The 25,184-nt window shown below is 47.4% G+C and overlaps 1 protein-coding gene, 2 long non-coding RNA genes and 1 pseudogene across 9 annotated transcripts in view; 2 read left to right on the top strand and 2 right to left on the bottom strand.

Moving 5' to 3' along the window:
- Window positions 1–25,184, top strand: part of LOC118377372 (trafficking kinesin-binding protein 2-like) — a 40,450-nt gene that overhangs the window by 6,249 nt on the left and 9,017 nt on the right. The window contains exons 2-5 of one of the 2 annotated variants that reach the window (XM_052506506.1): window positions 16,206–16,253; window positions 16,771–16,847; window positions 16,957–17,073; window positions 17,165–17,374. In XM_052506506.1, the coding sequence (XP_052362466.1) occupies window positions 16,206–16,253; window positions 16,771–16,847; window positions 16,957–17,073; window positions 17,165–17,374 (452 nt within the window). The remainder of the gene's footprint in view (window positions 1–16,205; window positions 16,254–16,770; window positions 16,848–16,956; window positions 17,074–17,164; window positions 17,375–25,184) is intronic. The other variant, XM_052506508.1, reaches the window with a different exon arrangement.
- LOC118377368 (E3 ubiquitin-protein ligase TRIM21-like) lies at window positions 1,271–9,249 on the bottom strand (annotated as a pseudogene).
- LOC127922641 (uncharacterized) lies at window positions 13,283–16,199 on the top strand. 6 transcript variants are annotated; one of them, XR_008111814.1, is made up of 4 exons: window positions 13,283–13,816; window positions 13,892–15,101; window positions 15,713–15,826; window positions 15,899–16,199. It is a non-coding gene; the product is annotated as an uncharacterized LOC127922641 (long non-coding RNA). The 6 variants fall into 6 exon arrangements; XR_008111815.1 differs by lacking the exon at window positions 15,713–15,826 and having other exon boundaries at window positions 13,892–15,215; XR_008111813.1 differs by having other exon boundaries at window positions 15,713–16,199.
- LOC127922642 (uncharacterized) lies at window positions 17,472–18,026 on the bottom strand. The gene is made up of 3 exons (XR_008111818.1): window positions 17,877–18,026; window positions 17,656–17,700; window positions 17,472–17,524 (listed from the first exon to the last, which is right to left on the bottom strand). It is a non-coding gene; the product is annotated as an uncharacterized LOC127922642 (long non-coding RNA).

Consider the following 25,184-nt stretch of genomic DNA (forward strand, 5'->3'; position numbering starts at 1 on the left):
AAAGCCCGAGCACACGCTGCTGCACTAATATCGCTCCATAGTAATGGGAGAATCGGAATTGTGCTTTTGTCATCTGTGGGTGATCTATAGGCCTACCCCAGTCTTGCCTGCTGACAGAGTAGTACTAGATCACATGTGAGGTTGGTTTATAGTATTCAGCACCAATGCCAGTATGCCACTCTGAAGACTGGTCTAGATCAGAGGCTTTACACTGTAACGCTGAAGACTAGATCTGAAGACTGGCCTAGATCTGTGGTCCTAATCTCCCACGCTTTCTCATTCCCCTCTACTGCATATCTTTTGAATATGAATCTGAAAATAGATTATGAATAAATAATAAACCATTATGATTTTGAATTAAGAAATTACTCTGTAATATGGTATGTTTTTTCAAAGCTAAGGACAACCAGTTTTGATGACCCCCTACCCTTGAACTCTAGACATGAAGTGTTTCTGAAACAGAAACCTTAGCGGTGATAAGCAGACCGCCAGCCTTCCCACCTTTGGGACGACTCCAATTGTTAGGGCGGAGACCATCTCATCATAATATACAGTGTCTTCGCCTTAGCAGAGAGATCGTCTCAGTCATTTTACTGCAGACAAAGGTTCAACCATGTTTGTCAGACCGTTCATAAGTCACTCATTGGTCATTGCTTTCTCAGACACTGTGTGGGTTTAGTGGCTTGCGAAAGTATTCACCCCCCCGTGGCATTTTTTTATATTTTGTTGCCTTACAACCTGGAATTAAAGTCGTTTTTTTTGGGGGGGGGTTGTATCGTTTGATTTACACAACATGTCTACCACTTTGAAGATGCAAAATATATTTTCTTGTGAAACAAACAAAAAAACAGAGTAGTTATGCACTCAAGTTTTCACCCCCTCAAAGTCAATACTTTGCCACCTTTTGCAGCAATTACAGCTGCAAGTCTCTTGGGGTATGTCTCTATAAGCTTGGCACATCTAGCCACTGGGATTTTTGCCCATTCTTCAAGGCAAAACTGCTTCAGCTCCTTCAAGTTGGATGGGTTCCACTGGTGTACAGCACTCTTTAAGTCATATGACAGTTTCTCAATTGGGTTTGGGGAGTCTCCCATATGCCTGTTGGCGAACACCAAATGTGTTAACTTATTTTTTTCTTTAAGCAATGGCTTTTTTCCTGGCCACTCTTCTGTAAAGCCCAGCTCTGTGGGGTGTACGGCTTAAAGTGGTCCTACGGACAGATACTCCAATCTCCGCAGTGGAGCTTTGCAGCTCCTTCAGGGTTATCTTTGCTCTCTTTGTTGCCTCTGTAATTAATGCCCTCCTTGCCTGGCCTGTGAGTTTTGGTGGCCGGCCCTCTCTTGGCAGGTTTGTTGTGGTGCCATATTCTTTCCATTTTTTTTAAATAATGGATTTAATGGTGCTCCGTGGGATGTATAAGGTTTCAGATATTTTTTTATAACCCAACCCTGATCTGTACTTCTCCACAACTTCGTCCCTGACCTGTGGAGAGCTCCTTGGTCTTCATGGTGCCCCTTGCTTGGTGGTGCCCCTTGGTTAGTGGTGTGGCAGACTCTGGGGCCTTTTTTAATTTTATTTTTAGCGTTGGACTAGTAACCGAAAGGTTGAGAAGAAAAATAATACTTGTTTTTCAACCATTCCACACATTTCTTGTTAACAAAATATAGTTTTGGCAAGTCGGTTAGGACATCTACTTGTGCATGACCCAAGTCATTTTTGCAACGATTGTTTATAGAGTTTTTTTTTCACTTAAAATTCACTGTGTCACAATTCCAGTGGGCCAGAAGTTTACATACACTAATTTGACTGTGCCTTTAAACGGCTTGGAAAATTCCAGGAAATTATGTCATGGCTTTAGAAGCTTCTGATAGGCTAATTGACATCATTTGAGTCAATTGGAGGTTTACCTGTGGATGTATTTCAAGGCCTACCTTCGAACTCAGTGCCTCTTTGCTTGACATCATGGGAAAATCAAAAGAAATCAGCCAAGACCTCAGAAGAAGAATTGTAGACCTCCACAAGTCTGGTTCATCCTTGGGAGCAATTTCCAAATGCCTGAAGGTCCCACGTTCATCTGTACAAACAATAATAAGCAAGTACAAACACCATGGGACCACACAGCCGCCATAATGCTCAGGAAGGAGACGCATTCTGTCTCCCAGAGATGAACGTACTTTGGTGGGAAAATGTTGTTAAACACCTGTCCAGGTGTTGTGAAATGAGTTTGTGACTCCTTGGCAGACCACCTGGAACGTGCCCCATTATTATCAACACTTTTTACCATTGGATGTGTTCGTCTAATTGTTATTTGCTCAATCAGATTAAGTCAGATGTTGCCTTATTGGACACCAATTCAGTCAGTGTGATTGACAGGAGAGATTACCAATGGGGCTGAGTTTGGACCCTCCTCATTATCACAGGGGTTCAAGTATGGATACAGTTTCTCAGTGAAGGTACAACCAGTGAAAGAGTAGATATGAGACCTGTTTTCTACATCATAAAAGGAGATCTGACCCTCCGCGTAATCCACAAACACCCCACCTTCTGGGGTTTCTGACTCAGGAAGAGGGGGATAGGAGGTGTGTCCTTGATCTCATACTTATTCTCACCCTTCATATACAGAGCCCAGAGTCCACCATCTGGGCTTTTAACTGTTGGGCCCTTCCTGATGATGAACTCTCTGGCCACGCCTACCTGCCACTCAATCTTCCATCTAACCTGAACCTCAAAGTAGAATCTTCCTGAGGAGAAGCCCTCCTTTCCCAGAACCGATAGATAAATATCAAACCGCTTTGGGAGGTCAGGGAGAATCTGCCCTTTGTCTCCATAGCTCACTTGTTTGTTGTTCTCAGACACAATGAGCTTGCAGTGTGCTGTATCAGGATCCAGAGTCACATCCACTGACCACTGCCGTTTCATCTTCAGCTCAGCATTACACCACTTCTCCATCTCATTATGAAGCATCTCCTCCAGCTGAGACAGAACTTTCCTCACAGTTCCTACATGCAGATCCCTGTGAACACTGATCTCAGACCAGTCCTTGATTGGGGATGGGGAGTTCTGGTGGAGGTGGTCCAGCTCAGTGCCTCTCCTCCGCAGCTCAGTGATTTCCTGCTCCAGTTCTTCAATGAGCTCTTCAGCCTGCCTCTCAGCTGCTTTCTGCTTCTCCTCAACCTCCTCAATAACCTCACCCTGACTTCTCTCAATGGAGCGCACCAGAGCAGTGAAGACCTCCACACTTCCTGCTATCTCTCTCTCTGCATCTCTCTGGCTGAGCTCTACTGAGAGTTTGATCTCCTTAACCTTCAGCAGTCGCTCCTGGATCATCTTCTGCACTTGTGCTACTTCTCCAGGCTTGGAAGAGGACTCCTCTCTGTCTGAGACCTTCATCCTCTTAAAATGATCTGCAACATCTCTGAGTGTTGTGTTGGTGTTTAGGTCAGGTCTTCTATTGAATGTGTCCTTACACAGTGGACACTGGCACAGGGCAGTGGTGTTCCAGTATTCACTGATACAGGCCTTGCAGAAGTTGTGTCCACATGGAATAGAGACTGGCTCAGTGAACACATCCAGACAGACAGAGCACAGGAACTGCTCTTCAGACAGGACATTTCTGGAGGTGGACATTTCTGAAACCTATTAGAAGACCACAGAGTTAGAAATGTAGCTGTCTTCATTTGAGTGTTTTACTGCCCCCTGCTGTACTGGAGTGTCTGTTCAGGAACATGATTTATTGGTTGATCCCTTCCAATGTCTTGGATGGAATCCTGTGATCCCTCCCTAACCCAGAACAAGTCCCACCCACTAGACTACTTTAAAAGGATGCATGTCATCACAGGCCTTTGTACAGTGGCAAGAAAAAGTATATGAACCATTTGGAATTACCTGGATTTCTACATACATTGGTCATACAATTTGATCTGATCTTCATCTAAGTCACAACAATAGACAAACACATTCTGCTTAAACTAATAACACGCTTATGTTTTCATGTCTTTAATGAACACACCGTGTAAACATTCACAATGTAGGATGGAAAACGAACTTAACCCTTGAATTTAATAACAGGTTGACCCTTCTTTGGCAGCAATAACCCCAACCAAACCTTTTCTGTTGCACATTAGACCTGCACAACGGTCAGGAGGAATTTTGGACCATTCATCTTCACAAAACTATTTCAGTTCAGCAATATTCTTAGGATGTTTGGTGTGAACCGCTCTCGAGGTCATGCCACAGCATTTTAAATTGTATTGATTTCAGGACTGACTGGGACACTCCAGAAGGCATATTTTATTTTGTTGAAGCTATTCTGTTGTTGATTTACTTTTGTGTTTTGTGTTTTTGTTGTGGTGCATCACCCAGCTTCTGATGAGCTTCAATTGGAGGACCGATAACATCACATTCTCCTGCAAAATGTCTTGATACACTTGGGAATTCATTTTTCTGTCTGATGGCAAGCTGTCCAGGCCCTGAGGCAGCCAAGCAGCCCCAAACCATGATGCTCCCTCCACCATACTTTACAGTTGGGATGAGGTTTTGATGTTGGTGTGCTGTGCCTTTTTTTCTCCACACATAGTGTTGTGTGTTCCTTCCAAACAACACAACTTTAGTTTCATCTGTCCACAGAATATTTAGCCAGAAGCGCTGTGGAACATCCAGATGCTCTTTGCGAACTTCAGATGCAATGTTTTTTTTGAGACAGCAGTGGCTTCTTCAGTGGAGTCCTCCCATGAACACCATTCTTGTCTAGTGTTTTACGTATCGTAGACTCGTCAACAGAGATATTAGCATGTTCCAGAGATTTCTGTAAGTCTTTAGCTGACACTCTAGGATTCTTCTTAACCTCATTGAGTATTCTGCTCTGTGCTCTTGATCTTTGCAGGATGGCCTCTCCTGTAGCAACAGGGCTGAACTTTCTCCACTTCTAGACAATTTGTCTTACCGTGGACTGATGAACATCAAGGCTTTTAGAGATACTTTTGTAACCCTTTCCAGCTTTATGCAAGTCAACAATTCTTAAGTCTTCTGAGATCTCTCTTGTTCGAGACATGGTTCACATCAGGCAATGCTTCTTGTGAAAAGCAAACTCAAATTTTGCTGAGTTTTTTTTTTTTTTTTATAGGGCAAGGCAGCTCTAACCAACATCTCCAATCTCATCTCATTGATTGGACTCCAGGTTAGCTGACACTGTCTGTTGTTGTGACTAAGATGAAGATCAGATAAGATTTGATGACTAATTTATGCAGAAATCCAGGTCATTCCAAAGGTTTCACAATACTTTTTCTTGCCATTGTATCTGTAAATAATCTGGGGTTTCCCCCTTTCCATCTGTGGAGCAACCATATCTATAAAATGACTTCCTTGTATGAGTCAGCGTTGGATAGAAATTCACTATCTGAATGCTAAATATATCTTTAGATGCTAAGACGAGTGTATGTAGTTCTACCCATACAATATTTATTCAGTGTTCCACAGACAGACGATGCTCTTAATTCAGAGTAGGTAGAGACCAGAGATCCAGGATGTGTGTTTGGTTGACCTACTCTTGTATATTATGGAACACATTTAGTATTTACATGTGGAGAAGAAAGAGAAGTAACTTTAAATGTATTTGTAACATTGTCAATTATCATATTTTAGTCTGAATTTAACAAAGATCAACGAAAGAACAATACTTATTAAAATAATAATCACCAATGTCCAGGTGAATATTTGTATTTCTGTACGTACCTGGGTGTGTTTCCTGCTCCTCGTTCCTCTACACAGTCCACCTTCTGTCAAGAGGGGAGAGTTATGCACTTGTACTTTCACTTTAGCAAGAAGTATCTCAACTCCTCCCTGTTCTGGACAGAACTTAACTGTTGCACTTTCTCTGCTTGGCTTAGCTTAGTTTGTTTGACAATGAATTTTGTGTTGGTAAAGGAAAACTAGCTGTTTGTGTGTTCAAGTCAAATATAAATGTATCAAAGCCCAGTGTTGGTCCAGTGAACATGTCTGTTTCTTCATGTGTCTCAGATGGCACCAGGGCCTGTATGTATTTTTAACACTTGGTGCTGGGAGGTAGAGGGAGGTAGAGGGAGGTGGAGGCAACAGCCATATCGAGAGGTCAGTGTGGGTCTCAGATTACTACAATGCACTGCTGCAGTAACCCCTCTGTTCCACTGCCCTCTGGGATGCATCGTCCTTATAAACAATTTAGACTCATAAAAACAAGAACAAAACATTTATTCACTGTATTTATGTTTATTTGACATTGACCACATACAATGAAAACAAACTCACAAGAAATTGGATGCATTGTACTAGATTTGGATAATTCACTACATACTCCCAAATTAATCCAAACAACGTCTCAACACAATATACTGAAACATGGGGGAAAGAAATGGGAACAAAGACACAAACTAAAACATATTCTACTGTAGATCAGATTTCAAGCATTATCCTCTGATTTTAACACCAAAACCATATCAAACATCATGGTCTAAACAGGCCGCAAAGAAGTCATGCTGCACAAATGAACCAATCATTGAACACCACGTTAGATATATTGCAGTCATGCTTCAGATGATCATGTTGATGTAGTTTCTGACATGATGTTAAACCCCTAGATATTATGAAAGTTGGTGTACGACTACTTGGCAGACCCCCTGAAAAACAGCCCAATATCAGCACTTCTGCCTTATTGGACCCCAATTCAGTCAGTGTGATTGACAGGAGAGATGACCAATGGGGCTGAGTTTGGACCCTCTTCATTATCACAGGGGTTCAAGTATGGATATAGCTTCTCAGTGAAGGTACAACCAGTGAAAGAGTAGATATGAGACATGTTTTCTACATCATAAAAGGAGATCTGACCCTCCTCGTAATCCACAAACACCCCCACCTTCTGGGGTTTCTGACTCGGGAAGAGGTGCATATGGGGTGTGTCCTTGGCTATATACTTATTCCTATTCATATACAGAGCCCAGAGTCCACCCTCAGGGCTTACAGCCGTTGGGCCCTTCCTGATGATGGACTCTCTGGCCACTCCTACCTGCCATTCAATCTTCCCTCTCACCTGAACCTCAAAGTAGAATCTCCCTGAGGAGAAGCCCTCCTTTCCCAGGACCGATAGATAACATTCAAACCTCTCTGGGAGGTCAGGGAGAATCTGCCGTATGTCTCCATAGCTCACTTGTTTCCTGTCCTCCGACACAATGAGCTTGCAGTGTGCTGTATCAGGATCCAGAGTCACATCCACTGACCGCTGCCGTAACCTCCTCAGCTCAGGATCCTGTAGCTCCTGGATCATCTGCTGCACTTGTGCTACTTCTCCAGGCTTGGAAGAGGACTCCTCTCCGTCTGAGACCTTCATCCTCTTAAAATGATCTGCAACATCTCTGAGTGTTGTGTTGGTGTTTAGGTCAGGTCTTCTATTGAATGTGTCCTTACACAGTGGACACTGGCACAGGGCAGTGGTGTTCCAGTATTCACTGATACAGGCCTTGCAGAAGTTGTGTCCACATGGAATAGAGACTGGCTCAGTGAACACATCCAGACAGACGGAGCACAGGAACTGCTCTTCAGACAGGACATTTCTGGAGGTGGACATTTCTGAAACCTAATAGAAGACCACAGAGTTAGAAATGTAGCTGTCTTCATTTGAGTGTTTTACTGCCCCTGCTGTACTGGAGTGTCTGTTCAGGAACATGATTTATTGGTTGATCCCTTCCAATGTCTTGGATGGAATCCTGTGATCCCTCCCTAACCCAGAACAAGTCCCACCCACTAGACTACTTTAAAAGGATGCATGTCATCACAGGCTTTTGTCTCTGTGTGAACAATCTTGTTTTCCCCATTCTATCTGAGGAGCAACCAGTTCTATAAAATGAAGGTTAAACAAGAGTGTATATAGCTCTACCAAAATAATATTGATTCAGTGTTCCACAGACAGACCATGCGTTATACCCAGAGTACTGTAGATAGAGAAACGATATCCAGGAGATGGATCATTTGTTCTACCTTTGTATATTATGGAGCACATGCCCTAAATGTCTTTACATTTGGAGAAGTGACTTTCAATGTACTTGTAACATTGTCAATTCTCACATTTTTACCTGATTGTTTTACAAAGATCAAAGAAAGAACAGCTGAGAAACACAAAGTAATGTGATTTTTTTAGTAAAATGATCACCAGTGTCCATATTAATCTCTTTCTCTACTTACCTGAGTGTTTTTCCTCTTTGTCTTGAGAGAAGGTTGACTGTGCATCTGTGTGTAGAGTGATGTGGAGGTAGAGGCAGTTTCACTTTCGCTAAATGTTATCACTCAACTCCTCCCTGTTCTGCACACAACTTACAGTCAATAACGGACTACAAAACAAAAACCAGCCCAGTCACGGACACCAATGTCTTGCTCCCAGACAAACTAAACAACTTCTTTGCTCGCTTTGAGGACAATACAGTGCCACTGACACGGCCCGCTACCAAAACCTGCGGGCTCTCCTTCACCGCAACCAACGTGAGTAAAACATTTAAACATGTTAACCCTCGCCAGGCTGCAGGCCCAGACGGCATCCCCAGCCGGCGTACACATCCTCGGCATACACATCACGGACAAACTGAAATAGTCCACCCACACAGACAGCATGGTGAAGAAGGCGCAACTTCAGGAGGCTGAAGAAATGAGCTTGTCACCAAAAGCACTCACAAACTTCTACAGATGCACAATCGAGAGCATCCTGTCGGCTGTATCACGTCCTGGTACGGCAACTGCTCCGCCCACAACCATAAAGCTCTCCAGAGGACAGTGAGGTCTGCACAACGCATCACCGGGGGCAAACTACCTGCCCTCCAGGACACCTACACCACCCGATGTCACAGGAAGGCCAAAAAGATCATCAAGGACAACAACCACCCGAGCCACTGCCTGTTCACCCCGCTATCATCCAGAAGGCGAGGTCAGTACAGGTGCATCAAAGCAGGGACCGAGAGACTGAAAAACAGCTTCTATCTCAAGGCCATCAGACTGTTAAGCAGCCACCACTAACATTGAGTGGCTGCTGCCAACATACTGACTCAATCTCTAGCCACTTTAATAATTGGATGTAATACATGTATCACTAGTCACTTAACAATGCCACTTTATGTAATATTTACATACCCTACATTACTCATCTCATATGTATATACTGTACTCTATACCATCTACTGCATCTTGCCTATGCTGCGCGGCCATCGCTCATCCATATATTTATATGTACATATTCTTATTAATTCTTTTACACTTGTGTGTATAAGGTAGTTTACTTGTTAGATATTACTGCATGGTCAGAACCAGAAGCACAAGCATTTCGCTACTCACATTAACATCTGCTAACCATGTGTATGTGACCAATAACATTTGATTTGACTTAACTGTTTCACATTCTCTGTGCTTGGTTTAGTTTATTTGTCCATTTTAAAGTTGTACAGGTAAATGAGAACTAGCTGTGTGTGTGCACGTTTGGTGTGTGTGTGTGCACGTTTGGTGTGTGTGTGCACATTTGGTGTGTGGTGGTCATGGTCTAAACAGGCCGCAAAGAAGTCATGCTGCACAAATGAACCAATCATTGAACACCACGTTAGATATATTGCAGTCATGCTTCAGATGATCATGTTGATGTAGTTTCTGAGATGATGTTAAACCCCTAGATGTTATGAAAGTTGGTGTATGACTACTTGGCAGACCCCCTGAAAAACAGCCCAATATCAGCACTTCTGCCTTATTGGACCCCAATTCAGTCAGTGTGATTGACAGGAGAGATGACCAATGGGGCTGAGTTTGAACCCTCCTCATTATCACAGGGGTTCAAGTATGGATATAGTTTCTCAGTGAAGGTACAACCAGTGAAAGAGTAGATATGAGACATGTTTTCTACATCATAAAAGGAGATCTGACCCTCCTCGTAATCCACAAACACCCCCACCTTCTGGGGTTTCTGACTCAGGAAGAGGGGGATAGGGGGTGTGTCCTTGGCTATATACTTATTCCTATTCATATACAGAGCCCAGAGTCCACCCTCAGGGCTTACAGCCGTTGGGCCCTTCCTGATGATGGACTCTCTGGCCACTCCTCCACACAGTGGACACTGGCACAGGGCAGTGGTGTTCCAGTATTCACTGATACAGGCCTTGCAGAAGTTGTGTCCACATGGAATAGAGACTGGCTCAGTGAACACATCCAGACAGACTTCCCCCTGCTGAACTGGAGTGTCTGTTCAGGAACATGATTTATTGGTTGATCACTTTTGAGGACACAAGCTCAAGTACATAGTAGAAATTTGATGACAACATTTATTTTTATTTATTTAACCTTTTATTTAACAAGTCAGTTAAGATCAAATTGTTATTTAGAATGACGGCCTACCCAGGCCAAACCCTTCCCTAACCCGGACAATGCTGAGCCAATTGTTTTTGGTCTCACTCCTTCAGCTATATTGAGTGGAATCCTTTGTAAATCCTTCCATGTGTTTCTAAACCCTCCACAGACACATCTACAAGATACAAACACATTCAGGACCAATCCAAAACCCAAGTCCCTGATGTCAGGACTGTCTCTAGCAGGTTTTAGAGGGTGCACGTGGAACCTCTTATCTTTGGCATTGGGGAGTGTCATGGAGGGCCAGCTCCATTTTAAAGTAGTTGGTACATTTTCTTCTTTCCTGTTTTTGAGGGGTTGTAGAGCCAATGTTGGTGATTTACTGCCACCTTCTACACTGGAGTGTCTGCTCAGTAGTGTCTGCTCAGTAGTGTCTGCTCAGTAGTGTCTGCTCAGTAGTGTCTGCTCAGTAGTGTCTGCTCAGTAGTGTCTGCTCAGTAGTGTCTGCTCAGTAGTGTCTGCTCAGTAGTGTCTGCTCAGTAGTGTCTGATCCCTTCAACTGATCTGGATGGAGTTATCTGATCTCTCTCTAACCCACAGCAAGTCCCACTCCGTTGACTACTTTAAAATGTTGCATGCTATCTGTCACAGGCATTTGTCCCAAGTGCCAAACCTTTTCTCACTCTGTGGAGGAACCGAATATTCTTATAGCTCACCTTAGATAGTTCATAACCTTGTGGCACCAGACTGATTGCTGTGTTCACCATTCTGTTTTACTGCACGTATAAGTCTGGGCTTTCTCCAACAGAAGGGCGTTTGGAATAAGAAAGAAATTGTCTGGTCCAATCAGCTTCCTCCTTAGAAACAGGGGTGTATTTGGGACAAAAACCCACGCAACCAAATAGTGTGCTTTGAATTAGGCCGTCCTCTGATTGAATGGAACGTGTGATCCAACCGCTGACAAGTAGTTTTGAATAATACGTGGTCCTTCTGTAGCTCAGTTGGTAGAGGATGGCGCTTGTAACGCCAGGGTAGTGGGTTCGATTCCCGGGACCACCCATACGTAGAATGTATGCACACATGACTGTAAGTCGCTTTGGATAAAAGCGTCTGCTAAATGGCATATAATAATAATAATAATAATACCTGCTGTTACAGACATGCAGTCAAACTGTTTAAATCAGGTGGTTTGCCACATGCCAGACTGATACGTGAAGTGTGTCAAATATAAACATCTTCCCAGTGTGAAATAGTTCCCGATCCGTCTGATTGTGATTGTGACGTCATGTTGTCAAATTTCTCACAGCACGAAAATGTTCCCAGTTCAATAATTGCGCGTCTCTTTGTGTGGATGGCTGAGCTCGTCCAGATGTCTCTTACTACATCCATGAAGAAAGCGGACTGGTGAACTCAGCCCTCAGGCGTCTTTTACAATGAGAATTGTCATACTATGGGTAGAGCCAAGCTCAAAGTCTGCGTGTGCAAGAAATGGAATTCACTCCTTCTAAACAACATACTTGTTGAATAGAAAGGTTGCCATTGACAGGGCTCTAAATAAAATAAACATTGCTACATTGGTACAATGTGCCTTCAGTCCTCCATAGGAACACCATGTTGCTCCGGTAATATGGGTTAAACAGTTGGGGCTAGAAACCAGCTGGTTTCAGCTGTAATAATGGTGTTATCATGATCATTTTTCACTCGGGCATTCGGAAGTAGCAGCACAGCGAAGCCTGATCATTACAGCAATTATGTTCTGTGTGTGTGTGTGTGTGTGTGTGTGTGTGTGTGTGTGTGTGTGTGTGTGTGTGTGTGTGACTGGTAATTCAACCAATATAGTTGGACTTTAGAGCCAAATGTCTACAAAACCTTGTGGATTTTATTCATAACGGATTCTAGTTTTGGGAACAGAAAATTGTAGTGAAATTGGATTTTCATCTCTGAAAACGTTTTGCTGAATGTCAACCCAGTTTCAGATCTGGTAAGGAGATGGTAGTGGATGTGACAGGTTGTCCTCTAGTATACAAATACAGTAAAAGGCTTTCTCGTTCCAGGAATGACATTTTATGGTTATGGATGCACTATAGATGTGATAAGGAGAACGGGGATGGATCACATATAGAGGATATCCTCACATTTGTTATGGGCTTCCTGTCCTGACCATATTTGGTAAGAAGAAGAAGTCCAGTGATAAGGCAGACAAGAGGAGCAAAATTATGGATGAAATGTCCAATCTGTATACAGGTTGAAAGGTTGTCCATGAGTCAAATCTACAAAACTCAGTGGACCCTTTTCATAACAAGTTTTGGGAACAGAAAATTGTATGGAGATCTGTGAAAAAACATCAACCCACTTTCAGTTTCCTTCTGCCTTGCACTGGACCTCTTCTTACCAAATATGGTCAGGACAGGAAGCCCCTAGCAGCTGTGATAAGTCAGCGTTTTCCATGTCTGTCTGTGGAGCAACGATAACATGAAAGGACTTCCTGCAATGAGCCTAAATTACATAGGAATTCACTCTTTGAACACTACATTTATCTTTATATGGTAAGACGAGTGTATGTAAATGTAGTTCTACCGAAATGATATTGATTCAGTTTTCCACAGACAGACGCTGCTTTTAATACAGAGTAGTACGAGAAAATAATATACTTACTATGACTGAGGTGGTTGTCCCACCTAGCTATTTTAAGATGAATTCACGAACTGTAACTCACTGGATAAGAGCGTCTGCTAAATGACTCAAATGTAAATGTTATTGCACTTTATACTTCCACTTTCACAATCAGTCAATCAAATCAACGTTTATTAGGCACGCGCACACAGTACAGTGAAACGCTCGCCAACTCTTCTCAAAAATGCAGTACAATATCATTCAAAATCAAATGCCAAATACAAAAGCCCCAAAAATAACAAGTAGAAGGAAAAACTAGTGTGAGAAGTATGTACATATTGTATCTGTGATTGATCAAAATGGAGACTTCAATACAAGTAGTGAAGTGACTTGGTATCGCAGCTTCAATAAACAGCAGTTGAAACCAGAGGAGCACTGTCTCCTAGTCTGCTGTGTTCTGTTGCTGCTGGTCTGCCCGTCACCAGAGGTGTTAGACTAGGTACACTGCCACTGTCTCCTAGTCTGCTGTGTTCTGTTGCTGCTGGTCTGCCCGTCACCAGAGGTGTTAGACTAGGTACACTGCCACTGTCTCCTAGTCTGCTGTGTTCTGTTGCTGCTGGTCTGCCCGTCACCAGAGGTGTTAGACTAGGTACACTGCCACTGTCTCCTAGTCTGCTGTGTCCTGTTGCTGCTGGTCTGCCCGTCACCAGAGGTGTTAGACTAGGTACACTGCCACTGTCTCCTAGTCTGCTGTGTTCTGTTGCTGCTGGTCTGCCCGTCACCAGAGGTGTTAGACTAGGTACACTGCCACTGTCTCCTAGTCTGCTGTGTTCTGTTGCTGCTGGTCTGCCCGTCACCAGAGGTGTTAGACTAGGTACACTGCCACTGTCTCCTAGTCTGCTGTGTTCTGTTGCTGCTGGTCTGCCTGTCACCAGAGGTGTTAGACTAGGTACACTGCCACTGTCTCCTAGTCTGCTGTGTCCTGTTGCTGCTGGTCTGCCCGTCACCAGAGGTGTTAGACTAGGTACACTGCCACTGTCTCCACATGACGTTGACAATGGATTTTCTCTTACGTTTACAAGCTGAATTGCAATAAACATGATGCACACATAGTATTACATAGAATGCTGTTTTATTTGATGGTTACCAGGTTGACCTCGTGTAAAGGGTCAGGCTGGGGTTGGAGGCCAGGGGTCAAGGTTGACCGTAATAAATAAAATGGGTTGGTATCTCTCTACCCAGGGCCATCTGGCAGCGCTGCTGGGGTTGGAGCACCTGGAGTCAGGTGCTGAACCCAAACAAACCACTCATCCTAATCCCCCTAACCCTATCTAAAGTACACACATGATTTCTCCTGCTTCTGCTCTCTCTTTCTGTCCCTCTATCTCTGCTCCTCTCTATCTCTTTTTTCTCTTCCTCTATCTCTCTATTGCTCTCCTGATTTTTAGGTATTTTTCTCCTGGGTTATTCTCTCTCTGCTCAGATGGTATCTCTCGATCTTAGGTTATTCTCTCTCTGCTCAGATGGTATCTCTCTATCCTAGGTTATTCTCTCTCTGCTCAGATGGTTTCTCTCTATCCTAGGTTATTCTCTCTCTGCTCAGATGGTATCTCTCTATCCTAGGTTATTCTCTCTCTGCTCAGCTGGTATTTCTCTCCTAGGTTATTCTCTCTCTGCTCAGCTGGTATTTCTCTCCTAGGTTATTCTCTCTCTGCTCAGCTGGTATTTCTCTCCTAGGTTATTCTCTCTCTGCTCAGCTTGTATTTCTCTCCTAGGTTATTCTCTCTGCTCAGATGGTATCTCTCTATCCTAGGTTATTCTCTCTCTGCTCAGCTGGTATCTCTCTATCCTAGGTTATTCTCTCTCTGCTCAGCTGGTAATTTCTCTCCTAGGTTATACATTTACATTTACATTTAAGTCATTTAGCAGACGCTCTTATCCAGAGCGACTTACAAATTGGTGCATTCACCTTATGACATCCAGTGGAACAGCCACTTTACTCTCTCTGCTCAGCTGGTATTTCTCTCCTAGGTTATTCTCTCTCTGCTCAGCTGGTATTTCTCTCCTAGGTTATTCTCTCTCTGCTCAGCTGGTATTTCTCTCCTAGGTTATTCTCTCTCTGCTCAGATGGTATCTCTCTATCCTAGGTTATTCTCTCTCTGCTCAGCTGGTATTTCTCTCCTAGGTTCTACTCTCTCTGCTCAGCTGGTATTTCTCTCCTAGGTTATACTCTCTCTGCTCAGCTGGTATTTCTCTCCTAGGTTCTACTCTCTCTGCTCAGCTGGTATTTCTCTCCTAGGTTATACTCTCTCTGCTCAGCTGGTATTTCTCTCCTAGGTTATACTCTCTCTGCTCAGCTGGTATTTCTCTCCTAGGTTATACTCTCTCTGCTCAGCTGGTATTTCTCTCCTAGGTTATACTCTCTCTGCTCAGATGGTATTTCTCTCCTAGGTTATTCTCTCTCTGCTCAGATGGTATCTCTATCCTAGGTTATTCTCTCTCTACTCAGCTGGTAATTTCTCTCCTAGGTTATACTCTCTCTGCTCAGCTGGTATTTCTCTCCTAGGTTATTCTCTCTCTGCTCAGCTGGTATTTCTCTCCTAGGTTATTCTCTCTATGCTCAGCTGGTATTTCTCTCCTAGGTTATTCTCTCTCTGCTCAGCTGGTATTTCTCTCCTAGGTTATTCTCTCTCTGTTCAGATGGTATCTCTCTATCCTAGGTGATTCCCTCTCTGCTCAGCTGGTATTTCTCTCCTAGGTTATTCTCTCTCTGCTCAGCTGGTATTTCTCTCCTAGGTTATTCTCTCTCTGCTCAGCTGGTATTTCTCTCCTAGGTTCTACTCTCTCTGCTCAGCTGGTATTTCTCTCCTAGGTTCTACTCTCTGCTCAGCTGGTATTTCTCTCGTAGGTTATACTCTCTGCTCAGCTGGTATTTCTCTCCTAGGTTATACTCTCTCTGCTCAGCTGGTATTTCTCTCCTAGGTTATACTCTCTCTGCTCAGCTGGTATTTCTCTCCTAGGTTATACTCTCTCTGCTCAGATGGTATTTCTCTCCTAGGTTATACTCTCTCTGCTCAGCTGGTATTTCTCTCCTAGGTTATACTCTTTCTGCTCAGATGGTATTTCTCTCCTAGGTTATTCTCTCTCTGCTCAGCTGATTCCCCTCTTTTTTGCCATCTAACATCTCTTTCTCTCTTTCTCCTTGTTATCCCCTCATTCCCCTCCCTGTCCTCCGTTGTCTCTTCCTCCAGCTTATCTTTCCCTGGATCCCTCTTCCTACTCTCACCCTGGCTCCCGAGGTAAAGTGCTTCCCTCTTTCTCTCTGCATCTTTCTCCACGGATAGCTCCAGAGCGTGAGGGGGGATTCAGTTCTCCAGTAGGCCCAGACGGTGCTCTCAAACCTGGATTAGACTAAGCTGAGTGGCCCCCTGGAGCTCTGGAGTCTCTCTCTTGCTATACCGTAGGACAGCAGACACTCGCACACTAAGTCTACTGCCACTAGTGGGCTTGTCCTGGCATCTAGTAGTGTGTGGATGCATAGCTTGTAGTGTCTAAGGCTGTTTCACAGGAAAGTTGGTGCGCTTGCATGGAGGCGCATGCATTAGCATATATAGTCTGTGTTTTTGTGCATGAACGTTCTGCTTATTTTGGTGTGTGTGTACAGTATACATGCATGCATGTGTGTGTATGCTGGAGTGTTTTCTTGTTCCCCTGCTAAAATTTGATTGTCTCTCTCGTTCTCTCTCTCGTTCTCTCCCTCTCTCTCGTTCTCTCTTGTTCTCTTATCTATCTCGCTCTCGCTCTCTCTCTCTCTAGTCCTCAGTGCTGATAGGGTGGAGCAGATGACCAAGACCTACAATGACATTGAGGTTGTCACACACCTATTGGCTGAGGTGGGCTCTCATTGGTGCACGGTCTTTGACACATGGCGGTGATTAGTTGTCATTGATGATTGTGGCCGCGTGATTGGTGGACTAACTAGCATGGTATCATTGATTGCAGCGGGACCGGGACTTGGAGCTGGCCGCTCGGATTGGTCAGTCTCTGCTTCAGAGGAACCACCTGCTCCAGGAACGAAATGAGTCTGTGGAGGAACAGCTAGCACAGGCCCTGGACCAGGTAACACACACACACTACTGTACACACACACACTACTGTACACACACACACTACTGTACACACCACACCCCCTCTGACCCCCCTGTCCCAGGTGCACCAGCTCCAACATGAGCTGGGGAAAAAGGATGAGTTGCTGCGAATGGTGGCCAGCGCTTCGGAGGAGAGTGAGACTGATTCCAGCTGCTCAACGCCGCTGCACCCCCGCCAACCCCTAGCACCAGCTGTGGCCCTCAGCCAGCTGGAGGCCCTGCAGGGGAAAATGTCTGATCTGGAAGAGGAGAACCTGGCCCTACGCTCTGAGGTATAGTTGTCATGACACCCTATTTCTTAGAGTTCACTACTTTTGACCAGGCCCCTCACACCTTACTCTAACCTCTGTACCCCTGGTCCCACCAGGCCCTCACACCTTACTCTAACCTCTGTACCCCTGGTCCCACCAGGCCCCTCACACCTTACTCTAACCTCTGTACCCTGGTCCCACCAGGCCCTCACACCTTACTCTAACCTCTGTACCCCTGGTCCCACCAGGCCCTCACACCTTACTCTAACCTCTGTACCCCTGGTCCCACCAGGCCCTCACACCTTACTCTAACCTCTGTACCCCTGGTCCCACCAGGCCCCTCACACCTTACTCTAACCTCTGTACCCTGGTCCCACCAGGGCCCTCACACCTTACTCTAACCTCTGTGCCCCTGGTCCCACCAGGCCCTCACACCTTACTCTAACCTCTGTACCCCTGGTCCCACCAGGCCCTCACACCTTACTCTAACCTCTGTACCCCTGGTCCCACCAGGCCCTCACACCTTACTCTAACCTCTGTACCCCTGGTCCCACCAGGCCCCTCACACCTTACTCTAACCTCTGTACCCCTGGTCCCACCAGGCCCCTCACACCTTACTCTAACCTCTGTACCCCTGGTCCCACCAGGCCCCTCACACCTTACTCTAACCTCTGTACCCCTGGTCCCACCAGGCCCCTCACACCTTACTCTAACCTCTGTACCCCTGGTCCCACCAGGCCCCTCACACCTTACTCTAACCTCTGTACCCCTGGTCCCACCAGGCCCCTCACACCTTACTCTAACCTCTGTACCCCTGGTCCCACCAGGCCCCTCACACCTTACTCTAACCTCTGTACCCCTGGTCCCACCAGGCCCCTCACACCTTACTCTAACCTCTGTACCCCTGGTCCCACCAGGCCCCTCACACCTTACTCTAACCTCTGTACCCCTGGTCCCACCAGGCCCCTCACACCTTACTCTAACCTCTGTACCCCTGGTCCGACCAGGCCCTCACACCTTACTCTAACCTCTGTACCCCTGGTCCCACCAGGCCCTCACACCTTACTCTAACCTCTGTACCCCTGGTCCCACCAGGCCCTCACACCTTACTTTAACCTCTGTACCCCTGGTCCCACCAGGCCCTCACACCTTACTCTAACCTCTGTACCCTGGTCCCACCAGGCCCTCACACCTTACTCTAACCTCTGTACCCCTGGTCCCACCAGGCCCTCACACCTTACTCTAACCTCTGTACCCCTGGTCCCACCAGGCCCTCACACCTTACTCTAACCTCTGTACCCTGGTCCCACCAGGCCCTCACACCTTACTCTAACCTCTGTACCCCTGGTCCCACCAGGCCCTCACACCTTACTCTAACCTCTGTACCCCTGGTCCCACCAGGCCCTCACACCTTACTCTAACCTCTGTACCCCTGTGGTCCCACCAGGCCCCTCACACCTTACTCTAACCTCTGTACCCCTGGTCCCACCAGGCCCTCACACCTTACTCTAACCTCTGTACCCCTGGTCCCACCAGGCCCTCACACCTTACTCTAACCTCTGTACCCCTGGTCCCACCAGGCCCTCACACCTTACTCTAACCTCTGTACCTCTGGTCCGACCAGGCCCGTCATCTGATAGTTCCTCACACCTCACTGTAAACCCTGTGGTCCGACCAGGCCCGTCATCTGATAGTTCCTAACACCTCACTGTAAACCCTGTGGTCCCACCAGGCCCGTCATCTGATAGTTCCTAACACCTCACTGTAAAACCCTGTGGTCCGACCAGGCCCGTCATCTGATAGTTCCTCACACCTCACTGTAAACGCTGTGGTCCGACCAGGCCCGTCATCTGATAGTTCCTAACACCTCACTGTAAAACCCTGTGGTCCGACCAGGCCCGTCATCTGATAGTTCCTAACACCTCACTGTAAACGCTGTGGTCCGACCAGGCCCGTCATCTGATAGTTCCTAACACCTCACTGTAAACGCTGTGGTCCGACCAGGCCCGTCATCTGATAGTTCCTAACACTCACTGTAAACCCTGTGGTCCGACCAGGCCCGTCATCTGATAGTTCCTCACACCTCACTGTAAACGCTGTGGTCCGACCAGGCCCGTCATCTGATAGTTCCTCACACCTCACTGTAAACGCTGTGGTCCCACCAGGCCCGTCATCTGATAGTTCCTCACACCTCACTGTAAACGCTGTGGTCCGACCAGGCCCGTCATCTGATAGTTCCTAACACCTCACTGTAAACCCTGTGGTCCCACCAGGCCTGTCATCTGATAGTTCCTAACCACCTCACTGTAAACGCTGTGGTCCGACCAGGCCCGTCATCTGATAGTTCCTAACACCTCACTGTAAAACCTGTGGTCCGACTAGGCCCGTCATCTGATAGTTCCTAACACCTCACTGTAAACCCTGTGGTTCGACCAGGCCCGTCATCTGATAGTTCCTAACACCTCACTGTAAAACCTGTGGTCCGACCAGGCCCGTCATCTGATAGTTCCTAACACCTCACTGTAAAACCTGTGGTCCGACCAGGCCCGTCATCTGATAGTTCCTAACACCTCACTGTAAAACCCTGTGGTCCGACCAGGCCCGTCATCTGATAGTTCCTAACACCTCACTGTAAAACCCTGTGGTCCGACCAGGCCCGTCATCTGATAGTTCCTAACACCTCACTGTAAAACCCTGTGGTCCGACCAGGCCCGTCATCTGATAGTTCCTAACACCTCACTGTAAACCTGTGGTCCGACCAGGCCCGTCATCTGATAGTTCCTAACACCTCACTGTAAAACCCTGTGGTCCGACCAGGCCCGTCATCTGATAGTTCCTAACACCTCACTGTAAAACCCTGTGGTCCGACCAGGCCCGTCATCTGATAGTTCCTAACACCTCACTTTAAACCCTGTGGTCCGACCAGGCCCGTCATCTGATAGTTCCTCACACCTCACTTAAACGCTGTGGTCCGACCAGGCCCGTCATCTGATAGTTCCTAACACCTCACTGTAAACGCTGTGGTCCGACCAGGCCCGTCATCTGATAGTTCCTCACACCTCACTGTAAAACCCTGTGGTCCGACCAGGCCCGTCATCTGATAGTTCCTAACACCTCACTGTAAACCTGTGGTCCGACCAGGCCCGTCATCTGATAGTTCCTAACACCTCACTGTAAAACCCTGTGGTCCGACCAGGCCCGTCATCTGATAGTTCCTAACACCTCACTGTAAAACCCTGTGGTCCGACCAGGCCCGTCATCTGATAGTTCCTAACACCTCACTGTAAAACCCTGTGGTCCGACCAGGCCCGTCATCTGATAGTTCCTCACACCTCACTGTAAACCCTGTGGTCCGACCAGGCCCGTCATCTGATAGTTCCTAACACCTCACTGTAAAACCCTGTGGTCCGACCAGGCCCGTCATCTGATAGTTCCTAACACCTCACTGTAAACCCTGTGGTCCGACCAGGCCCGTAATCTGATAGTTCCTCACACCTCACTGTAAAACCTGTGGTCCGACCAGGCCCGTCATCTGATAGTTCCTAACACCTCACTGTAAACCCTGTGGTCCGACCAGGCCCGTCATCTGATAGTTCCTCACACCTCACTGTAAAACCCTGTGGTCCGACCAGGCCCGTCATCTGATAGTTCCTAACACCTCACTGTAAACCCTGTGGTCCGACCAGGCCCGTCATCTGATAGTTCCTCACACCTCACTGTAAACGCTGTGGTCCGACCAGGCCCGTCATCTGATAGTTCCTAACACCTCACTGTAAACGCTGTGGTCCGACCAGGCCCGTCATCTGATAGTTCCTCACACCTCACTGTAAAACCCTGTGGTCCGACCAGGCCCGTCATCTGATAGTTCCTCACACCTCACTGTAAACCCTGTGGTCCGACCAGGCCCGTCATCTGATAGTTCCTCACACCTCACTGTAAACCCTGTGGTCCGACCAGGCCCGTCATCTGATAGTTCCTAACACCTCACTGTAAACCCTGTGGTCCGACCAGGCCCGTCATCTGATAGTTCCTAACACCTCACTGTAAAACCCTGTGGTCCGACCAGGCCCGTCATCTGATAGTTCCTCACACCTCACTGTAAACCCTGTGGTTCGACCAGGCCCGTCATCTGATAGTTCCTCACACCTCACTGTAAACCCTGTGGTCCGACCAGGCCCGTCATCTGATAGTTCCTAACACCTCACTGTAAAACCTGTGGTCCGACCAGGCCCGTCATCTGATAGTTCCTAACCACCTCACTGTAAACCCTGTGGTCCGACCAGACCCGTCATCTGATAGTTCCTCACACCTCACTGTAAAACCCTGTGGTCCGACCAGGCCCGTCATCTGATAGTTCCTAACACCTCACTGTAAACCCTGTGGTCCGACCAGGCCCGTCATCTGATAGTTCCTAACACCTCACTGTAAACCCTGTGGTCCCACCAGGCCCGTCATCTGATAGTTCCTAACACCTCACTGTAAACCCTGTGGTCCGACCAGGCCCGTCATCTGATAGTTCCTCACACCTCACTGTAAACCCTGTGGTCCGACCAGGCCCGTCATCTGATAGTTCCTAACACCTCACTGTAAAACCCTGTGGTCCGACCAGGCCCGTCATCTGATAGTTCCTAACACCTCACTGTAAACCCTGTGGTCCGACCAGGCCCGTCATCTGATAGTTCCTAACACCTCACTGTAAAACCTGTGGTCCGACCAGGCCCGTCATCTGATAGTTCCTAACACCTCACTGTAAACCCTGTGGTCCGACCAGGCCCGTCATCTGATAGTTCCTAACACCTCACTGTAAACCCTGTGGTCCGACCAGGCCCGTAATCTGATAGTTCCTAACACCTCACTGTAAAACCCTGTGGTCCGACCAGGCCCGTCATCTGATAGTTCCTAACACCTCACTGTAAACCCTGTGGTCCGACCAGGCCCGTCATCTTATAGTTCCTCACACCTCACTGTAAACCCTGTGGTCCGACCAGGCCCGTCATCTGATAGTTCCTCACACCTCACTGTAAACCCTGTGGTCCGACCAGGCCCGTCATCTGATAGTTCCTCACACCTCACTGTAAACCCTGTGGTCCGACCAGGCCCGTCATCTGATAGTTCCTCACCTCACTGTAAACCCTGTGGTCCGACCAGGCCCGTCATCTGATAGTTCCTCACACCTCACTGTAAACCCTGTGGTCCGACCAGGCCCGTCATCTGATAGTTCCTAACACCTCACTGTAAAACCTGTGGTCCGACCAGGCCCGTCATCTGATAGTTCCTAACACCTCACTGTAAAACCCTGTGGTCCGACCAGGCCCGTCATCTGATAGTTCCTAACACCTCACTGTAAACCCTGTGGTCCGACCAGGCCCGTCATCTGATAGTTCCTCACACCTCACTGTAAACCCTGTGGTCCGACCAGGCCCGTCATCTGATAGTTCCTAAAACCTCACTGTAAAACCCTGTGGTCCGACCAGGCCCGTCATCTGATAGTTCCTAACACCTCACTGTAAAACCCTGTGGTCCGACCAGGCCCGTCATCTGATAGTTCCTAACACCTCACTGTAAAACCCTGTGGTCCGACCAGGCCTGTCATCTGATAGTTCCTCACACCTCACTTTAAACCCTGTGGTCCGACCAGGCCCGTCATCTGATAGTTCCTCACACCTCACTTTAAACGCTGTGGTCCGACCAGGCCCGTCATCTGATAGTTCCTAACACCTCACTGTAAACGCTGTGGTCCGACCAGGCCCGTCATCTGATAGTTCCTCACACCTCACTGTAAAACCCTGTGGTCCGACCAGGCCCGTCATCTGATAGTTCCTAACACCTCACTGTAAAACCTGTGGTCCGACCAGGCCCGTCATCTGATAGTTCCTAACACCTCACTGTAAAACCCTGTGGTCCGACCAGGCCCGTCATCTGATAGTTCCTAACACCTCACTGTAAAACCCTGTGGTCCGACCAGGCCCGTCATCTGATAGTTCCTAACACCTCACTGTAAAACCCTGTGGTCCGACCAGGCCCGTCATCTGATAGTTCCTCACACCTCACTGTAAACCCTGTGGTCCGACCAGGCCCGTCATCTGATAGTTCCTAACACCTCACTGTAAAACCCTGTGGTCCGACCAGGCCCGTCATCTGATAGTTCCTAACACCTCACTGTAAACCCTGTGGTCCGACCAGGCCCGTAATCTGATAGTTCCTCACACCTCACTGTAAAACCTGTGGTCCGACCAGGCCCGTCATCTGATAGTTCCTAACACCTCACTGTAAACCCTGTGGTCCGACCAGGCCCGTCATCTGATAGTTCCTCACACCTCACTGTAAAACCCTGTGGTCCGACCAGGCCCGTCATCTGATAGTTCCTAACACCTCACTGTAAACCCTGTGGTCCGACCAGGCCCGTCATCTGATAGTTCCTCACCTCACTGTAAACGCTGTGGTCCGACCAGGCCCGTCATCTGATAGTTCCTAACACCTCACTGTAAACGCTGTGGTCCGACCAGGCCCGTCATCTGATAGTTCCTCACACCTCACTGTAAACCCTGTGGTCCGACCAGGCCCGTCATCTGATAGTTCCTCACACCTCACTGTAAACCCTGTGGTCCGACCAGGCCCGTCATCTGATAGTTCCTCACACCTCACTGTAAACCCTGTGGTCCGACCAGGCCCGTCATCTGATAGTTCCTAACACCTCACTGTAAAACCCTGTGGTCCGACCAGGCCCGTCATCTGATAGTTCCTCACACCTCACTGTAAACCCTGTGGTCCGACCAGGCCCGTCATCTGATAGTTCCTCACACCTCACTGTAAACCCTGTGGTCCGACCAGGCCCGTCATCTGATAGTTCCTAACACCTCACTGTAAAACCTGTGGTCCGACCAGGCCCGTCATCTGATAGTTCCTAACCACCTCACTGTAAACCCTGTGGTCCGACCAGACCCGTCATCTGATAGTTCCTCACACCTCACTGTAAAACCCTGTGGTCCGACCAGGCCCGTCATCTGATAGTTCCTAACACCTCACTGTAAACCCTGTGGTCCGACCAGGCCCGTCATCTGATAGTTCCTAACACCTCACTGTAAAACCTGTGGTCCGACCAGGCCCGTCATCTGATAGTTCCTAACACCTCACTGTAAACCCTGTGGTCCGACCAGGCCCGTCATCTGATAGTTCCTAACACCTCACTGTAAACCCTGTGGTCCGACCAGGCCCGTAATCTGATAGTTCCTAACACCTCACTGTAAAACCCTGTGGTCCGACCAGGCCCGTCATCTGATAGTTCCTAACACCTCACTGTAAACCCTGTGGTCCGACCAGGCCCGTCATCTTATAGTTCCTCACACCTCCCTGTAAACCCTGTGGTCCGACCAGGCCCGTCATCTGATAGTTCCTCACACCTCACTGTAAACCCTGTGGTCCGACCAGGCCCGTCATCTGATAGTTCCTCACACCTCACTGTAAACCCTGTGGTCCGACCAGGCCCGTCATCTGATAGTTCCTCACACCTCACTGTAAACCCTGTGGTCCGACCAGGCCCGTCATCTGATAGTTCCTCACACCTCACTGTAAACCCTGTGGTCCGACCAGGCCCGTCATCTGATAGTTCCTAACACCTCACTGTAAAACCTGTGGTCCGACCAGGCCCGTCATCTGATAGTTCCTAACACCTCACTGTAAAACCCTGTGGTCCGACCAGGCCCGTCATCTGATAGTTCCTAACACCTCACTGTAAACCCTGTGGTCCGACCAGGCCCGTCATCTGATAGTTCCTCACACCTCACTGTAAACCCTGTGGTCCGACCAGGCCCGTCATCTGATAGTTCCTAAA

The sequence above is a fragment of the Oncorhynchus keta genome, unplaced genomic scaffold (assembly GCF_023373465.1).
Source record: "Oncorhynchus keta strain PuntledgeMale-10-30-2019 unplaced genomic scaffold, Oket_V2 Un_contig_2653_pilon_pilon, whole genome shotgun sequence".
In the NCBI taxonomy this organism is placed as follows: Eukaryota; Metazoa; Chordata; class Actinopteri; order Salmoniformes; family Salmonidae; genus Oncorhynchus; species Oncorhynchus keta.